This window comes from Triticum dicoccoides, chromosome 2A (assembly GCF_002162155.2).
Source record: "Triticum dicoccoides isolate Atlit2015 ecotype Zavitan chromosome 2A, WEW_v2.0, whole genome shotgun sequence".
Classification (NCBI taxonomy): Eukaryota; Viridiplantae; Streptophyta; class Magnoliopsida; order Poales; family Poaceae; genus Triticum; species Triticum dicoccoides.
The window spans coordinates 395,246,326-395,253,600 of NC_041382.1; the positions used below are offsets into that span (position 1 = coordinate 395,246,326).

Below are 7,275 nucleotides of genomic sequence, written 5' to 3' on the forward strand. Positions count from 1 at the left end.
GTTGCGCCCCCCGCCTCCCACATCCGGCGACCCCGCCGCACCCCACGCCCGACTCCCTCAGGCGGCTGCCGCGGCCTGTCCCCTCCTCCGGCGGCTGCCGCGCGCCGTCCAGGCCTCCCTCCGCTGCCGCGCACCGCCATCCCCGCTCCGCGCCGCCACCCTCGAGCCCCTCCGCCGTGCGCCGCCACTCCGAGCCTCGCCGCCCTGCTCCTGTCACCCCCCGCCTTGCACAACATCCTACCGACCGGACCAGGCGCCGGCCGAATCCAGCCGTGCTCCCGAGCTTCGTTTTCTTCCTCACCGAGACACGCGACAGCCACCCCAGTTCGGGCGTAGTAAGTACCTCAATACGAGTTAAAAACGGTGGTCCGTTCGGAATAAAAGAAATGGCCGAAATTCAAATTGTAAAAATTCAAGCAAAAAAAGGAACCCCATGAAAATCCTGCTTAGTAAGTACCTCAGTACAAGTCGTAAAATGAGAGAAGTTCAGAACAACGTTGTCAAAAAAATGTTGAGTTAAAAAAAACACATTTTCTTTTTGAATAAAATAGCATTCAGTTCGATGATACAAACCATACAAGTACAGGGGCGACGATACAGTAAACCGTTGAAAACTTACGAGAAAAATATTACCCAAAAAACAGAGCAAAGTCTAGTTAGTGAAAACACGCTTAGTACAAACCCATGCAAGCATCAGTACAAGTACCCTTTTTCGGAACCATTCAAAATTACTCTACAAAAAATAGCTAAGTACAAACATACGCATATATCAGTACGACTACTCTGTTTTTCAGACGATAAAACAGCAGGATCCGTCATGCCGTATTCAAAATTACTCTTAAACGGTTGCGAAGTCGAGAAAATGTTCAACATGACTAAGTTTTGCATTTTTGATAGCTATCCAACGGTATATTATTTGCCATATTTAGACAAACTTTTTAAAAAAATCACGTTCAAAATCAAATTTGACCGTATTCGAATTCGTTTTTAAATCGTAAGGAATTAGAAAAACATTTCTATACACAAAAGTTGCGCATTTTCCATAGCTTTCCAATGCCATATCATTTGCGTCAATCCGACAAACCGTTTAGAAAAAATCGCGAAAATACGTTTCGCCCAGAATTTCACCGATTTTCAAATTACTTTTAAATAAATTAGAAAAACAATACATATATGGAAGATGCGGATTTTCACCAGCTTTCCAACGTCATCTTATTTGCTCAATTCCGACAAACCGTTTGAAAATTGAGTCCAAAATATGATTCACGTTTTCGGTTTTGAAAAAAAATGTTTTTTCAATACTGCTCTTAAACCATAATGATTTTGCAAAAACGTTCAATATACTTGAAATATGGTTGTCAAGAGCTTTCCAACGATATATTACACGCCCCGTTCCGACAAAAAAATTACAAAAAATTTTTGAACTAAAGAAGACGATCTGTTAAACACAACTGAAAGCATCAGTTCAACCGCTTCAAAACATCAGTACAACCACCTGCAAACCGTCAGTTTAAAAAGGGTAACAGAATAATATTCTGTTACGCGTAACAGAATAGCCCAGATGTGTGTATATATATATATAATGATTTAATTTTCAATCAAAAATATATGAAACACACTGGAGTAGTCAATATGTTTAAAACATTTATTTTTAGACTGGAGGGAATACAATATTGTTATGTTGTCATTGTGCAACACATGTAGGTGCACATTACGTGGGTAATTATTTCCCCACACTCCTTTTTTCCTATTTCTAATATTGTAGAAAACTGAATCACCATCACTTAGTGAAGTAGGAGTAAAACTAACCAGAATATCAGGTTCTTTGTGAGAGTCTGGTGCAAATAGTGATCGTTGGAATAAAAATATAGCACCTTGATTTGTGAGTAAAACTTCCTCCAATGCCTGCAGTAATACATATTAAAAAACTTAAACTATTAATATATCATATTGATGAGTAAAAATATTATTATTGGCTTTGTCATGAGAAGTATTTTCTTAATAAATCGTAATTTTAGTTAATATATAAGTATAAAAATTAAAAAGTGATGGTCACAGTTTCTATAAGGTAATTACATCAATGTCGATATGTACAGTACAAATACACACCTGTCAATCAGATATGTCTCCGGAACGGTGCACACCTAAGAACGGAAAGATGTGCGTTAGAAAAAAGAACAGAAAGATGAAAGAAAGACATGAATATCTTTCCATCACAGAAAAAATCCATTAATATTTATCCATCGCAAACAAAAAAATACGAGTATGAATGTAGAGTCAAAAAACGTCTTACATTATGGGACGGAGAGAGTACATTTGTAACGATGTCCGTTCGTGCATTGTAGTCTTCATCTGTGGGTAAAATTAAAAGAAACTCTCCATCTTGCCTCATGCAGTCAACTTGCATGGAGGGACTGGATCCGTTAACGTGATCTGTTGATGACTGAATTGGATTAGGAAAATGGCTAGCGGTGGTGCATCAATTCAGAACCAAGAGATGTATAGCTATAAATTAGTTTGGGCTGCCGCTAGCAATGGCGCAGGAGGTCACGTGGGAGAGACATACGTACAGTCACATGAGATGATTTAGGTAATGTGGTGTGAAGAGAACTAAACAAAGCAGAAGTTAGTAGGCAGTTCAGTGGCCTTACCATTTGCTTCTAATCTGTTGTAGATGGTTGGTGATGCCAGGAATAATTAATTTAATTACTACACGGCGACGGGCACGGCAGTGCGATGCTTCTGCAGCTTGTTTCTTTTGAGCATTTCCCAGCAGGTCCTCTCATGTACATACAGATATAACTAGATAGGGGGCGCGGCTTGCCGCGCGTTGCCCGCCGAACGACGGGGCAAACAACAGCACACAGAGATGTTAATGGAGGTGATCCTAACATGCTGAAAAGATAGATTATAATGTTCATTGTTCAGGGGCAATAAAACGTGAATGTAAACTGCCTTCGTTCAACGTAGATAGATATATGATATGATCATAATATGTCCATTACATGACAGGAAGACGTGGGGAGGTACAAAAGCATGTAATTTGCATCTAAGTGGAGTAGCATAACAGAGGGTTCCATGCATTTTTAGATAGTTCCATGCAGCTGCGAGATCAAGCTGCGTGTATGACAAAAGCGACGGGTCCTGAATCTGGCAAGGTTCAATGCAACGTAGACTCGGAGAATGACTTATTCCATCATGTTGCTGTGATGATGGGAGTCTGAAAAAACATATGAAATTGTGGACAATAATGTGTGATGTCGTTTGAGACGGGTCTAGGAGACGATGTATGCTTACCTGCAATGGCGTGTGGGCTGCTCTATTTTCCAGGGAATAGTGTTCGGCGTGCGGTTCTCATCTTCTTGTTACTTTTAGAAGGTAGACGATCGATGCTGACAATGAGTAATTGTGTAGTTAGGACACATAAGCCACAGCTGGGTTGTATCTGAAGACAATGATAAGAAAATGGAACGGAGAGCACCTATTAGTATTTGTTGTGACCGGGGTTGATGCACTTTCTTCTTCACTGGTATCCTGGGGGCAAGCAACTAATAAGAGAAACGAGCATGAAGTATGTGCTACCACATGATAATGAAGATACCTTGCCGTGCGGTTTTACCTCGGACAACATGATTTGGTAACTGGCCCGTGGAGTATTCTTTTGCGTAGAAGGTTGGGGACCCTGGTTGATTGTGGTCAGCGAAGAGAGATGGTCACGCAGGGCGCTGGCCTGATCGTAGAGCGCCGACGACCAGAACTCCTCAGCCTGAAGTTTTCTTTTGCATTTTTTCAGCTCCGCAAAATTTGCATCATCTACCGTGACTATACCTATTTTCTGAAGGTATCCAAGGGCGGCAACACACGTAGATTCAATGGATGGTCCATGGAATTCCTTTGTTGTGCTTGACAGGCTTTTGCTGTGCGGGGGCAGGTCAATAGAGACAGAGATGCCCACATCGTCACTGCCTATGTCGGTGAAAGTGAATGGATGGATTGTGCCACCAATTCTCTCAATTGCTTGTTCAAGAATGAACTGCTTGCTGATGGTGACATAGATAGGTGATTGCTTTGATTTAACAAAAGGTAGAACGTAAATGTCAGCATGCAATGGGCTATGAAATCGATGAATGAAGAGGAGAATGAGATGACAACAACTTGGAACTAACCGGAGGAAAGCCCTTGACCAACAGCTCATCATTTGTGGGCAGCTTGACGGGCGAGGTTGTCAATGCAGAGGGGGGTTCATCCATGGCGGCGGCTGGACTGGAAGAAGAGGGTCGCGGGAGTGAGAGGGGAACAGATCTGAAAATACAGTATGCAAAGAGAGGTGGTATATAGTTAACCTAGCTGGTTGGGCCCCTTTTGATGGGCCGCCCCATCGTCCTTGTGGCTTGTGGGTTGCATGTGCATTGGGCTAGGTGCCTTTAGTGGCCTGTAAAATAATTGATGCTATATGCTGTTAGTCAAAAAATGGAAATGTTGATAAGGTAAATTAGATGGGAATATAAGCGGCCAACTAGTGTCAATGCACACGATTAAACAGAAGCAGTTCCTCACATCACAGATGGCATAGCATTGATGCAAAGCATACAACAGAGCATGTTCAAACTAAGGATTGCATAGCCCAGAATAGCACAACGATGAATATAATTTACATAGTTAAGTTCGATAGGCTTGGAGTTAATGGAGTACATCCGTGGTACATACCATATAATTTACATAGATAAGTTCAGTGGGCTGGGGTAGTGCATAATAGAGTAGAGTAGTGCAGCACATGCCACATAGGTTACATAGATAATAAGTTCAGTAGGGAATTACATTGGAGAGCAACGGTCGTAGCGCAGATGTAAGATGCAGAGACCACGCAGTGGAAGATAGTAAGTTGATACCACCAAGCGATCCTCAAGAGGATTGCGTTGGCAAGTTGGCGATGTTGTATCAGAAGTGCTCCTCGGCCAAAGTGTCTAAGTCTGCAGAGCAATTACCTTCACTGTCAAAGATCTCCTCATCATCCAGCCAGCTTCTCATGTAGGGTGGATTCTCTGGTGGCACGGGTTCGGGGTCCACTGAACAGTTGTCTTCCTCATCAGTAAAGCCTGGCTTTGGGTCATATGGATATGTCCCAATGGACTGCAGGTACTCAACAGCAAGGATGGTGTTCTGCTCAAGGTACTCACATATGTGCTGAGCACTCTGGAGAGTCGCATTGAGCTCAATGTCTGCCTGCGTTGATCCAGGGAACATGCCCTCATCAATCAGGCACTGAAGTTGGATGGTTGCTGAAAATCCAGTATCCAGTGAGTTATCCCAGCCTTTGCTGAGTTTTTTTATTATCACTTGTTTCTCACCAAGCTGCTTCAGTAGTGTTTGATTGACATTTTTGATGGATTCAATGGCAACATCTTTTTCAGCCACCTTCTCCATCATGTCTTTGTTTGTCTTCATAATGGAGTCAAGAGTGTTGCTCTTCTCTTCCATTTGCTGCGCCAGAGATGTATTGATCTTTTTCAGTATTTCGATATTGCGGTCCTTTTCTTTCAGACGCTCACGCAGTGACTCGTTGTTAAGCCTAGCAGACTCAAGTTTGCCATAGTTATAATTACCTGGGACCACACTGTGTTCCTGCTCCATGAATTCCATGGCTTTACGCGCAACATGATTCTGCACTTCTTCCAGATCAGTGAAAGCAGAGGTTGAAATATATGTCTGACTAACAGGACGCTCCAGTTCACTGGCAATTGGATGAAAGGCGACAGTGACTTCAAGGCACCGGCGATGAACTGCACGTGCAGAGTAGGCGGCTATTGGAAGGCCGACCTTGTCAAACATAGCATCTAGGATGACTTTGGAAGGAAGGTCCACAGGGTCCATGTTGAAATCTGGTCAAAAAATCATAGTGTAGTAAGAGTGAATGACATCGGAAACAATGTTTATTTTTAAAATGGAAGAGTAAGCAAGAAAATCAATGCTTTGGATGCAATCAAACATATGATTCTTATTCGTTGTCTGCTGTAGTTTGTGAGAAAGAGAAATCAACGCATGCAGCAAATTCAGCGAGGCAACAGGTATGTAATTTATAAGATGTAGTTTGGTTCGAGGTTTTGTCCGGAAGAGGAGTACTAACAAATTATGAATGCCTTATTTGTAATTTTGTATGCATAAATCAAGTGAGACGTAGGATCTCATTTAGCAGAGGGCTTGGGTCGGAATAAAACGCAGGTATGGTTAATTTAGGCCTCACAGTATTATTAACCATATAAAAGGGCCGGTGATTATGCTATTGCCACAAGTCGATGTGGTTCAGTAATGATGAAAGGACATGGGATAAACCAATAATATTTAAAGATGGGCATGCATATGGCGTAGCAAATTAGTGTCTTTATTTATAGGATATGTGTTTTATCTAGGTGCATGTCTGTTCGCATCAAGTTCAGGGCCATTAACTCGCAACTCTCTATTGTAAGTAGGGTTAGATTTTAGAATCTACCTTCTGATAAGAACCGGGCGTTGGCAAATGATTTAGCTGGCCTTGAGTTAGCAAAAGCGGCGAATCAAAGGGAAGAGCTCGGGCTGCAAGACGGGGAGGAACAGCACTTAGGAAATCTAGCAAACCCATGTCCATAGACGAACCAGATCGAAATAGAACGGAGGAAGGAGAAATACCTGCCGTAAAGATCAATCGTAGCTAGATGTGCTCTTCTTCATCTCGTATCGCTTATCGATTTGAGCAGCAGCGTGGATCTAGGCATATGTTTCAGGGGAACTGCAAGGAGAGAAGCAAGGGGAGTGAAGTGGAGGAAGGGGATGAGAGCGAGTGGTTGGATGCAGATGTGAGACGGTGAGTGAATAGAATCACCTCCCGCACCGATGACGATCAGTAGAAGCCGCTGCTCCAGCCAAGTAGGGAGGATGCACGTGTCCCTTTCTGGTGATGGTGATCTAACCAGCGGTCTAGCGATAGGCCGGCTCTTTTGTACCAGGACTCCTACCCATCCACTGGGATACGGTGGGCCCAGCCGAGAGAAGCCCACCGGGCAGCGAGAGTGATTTAACACAGGAGCACAAAACGCGTAGGAAAAAGGAAAATGCCATCATTGCTAATGGGCTATATCTACCCTTCTGATTCAAGATGCTTTTGGGATGGGCCGACGATAACCAACTGCGACGGAGAAGGCGATATTTTTTAGATGAATGAATTTAACAGAGGGAGTTAGCCCAGCACATCTAGGATAGAATAAGGTAGTTATATAGGCGCATGTAATAATTAAGTTCAAC

At 42.9% G+C, this 7,275-nt stretch overlaps 1 protein-coding gene and 1 long non-coding RNA gene across 2 annotated transcripts; both read right to left on the reverse strand.

Moving 5' to 3' along the window:
• Nucleotides 1-2,947: 2,947 nt before the first annotated feature.
• LOC119359397 lies at nucleotides 2,948-3,705 on the reverse strand. Its single transcript, XR_005172515.1, has 4 exons — nucleotides 3,620-3,705; nucleotides 3,482-3,534; nucleotides 3,298-3,392; nucleotides 2,948-3,220 (listed from the first exon to the last, which is right to left on the reverse strand). It is a non-coding gene; the product is annotated as an uncharacterized LOC119359397 (long non-coding RNA).
• Nucleotides 3,706-3,748: 43 nt separating this feature from the next.
• Nucleotides 3,749-6,521, reverse strand: LOC119359398. Its single transcript, XM_037625606.1, has 5 exons — nucleotides 6,488-6,521; nucleotides 4,986-5,879; nucleotides 4,344-4,432; nucleotides 4,167-4,263; nucleotides 3,749-4,066 (listed from the first exon to the last, which is right to left on the reverse strand). Exons 2-3 carry the CDS (start codon nucleotides 5,869-5,871, stop codon nucleotides 4,425-4,427), a joined length of 894 nt encoding a protein of 297 aa, XP_037481503.1. The 5' UTR covers nucleotides 5,872-5,879; nucleotides 6,488-6,521; the 3' UTR covers nucleotides 3,749-4,066; nucleotides 4,167-4,263; nucleotides 4,344-4,424.
• Nucleotides 6,522-7,275: the final 754 nt, after the last annotated feature.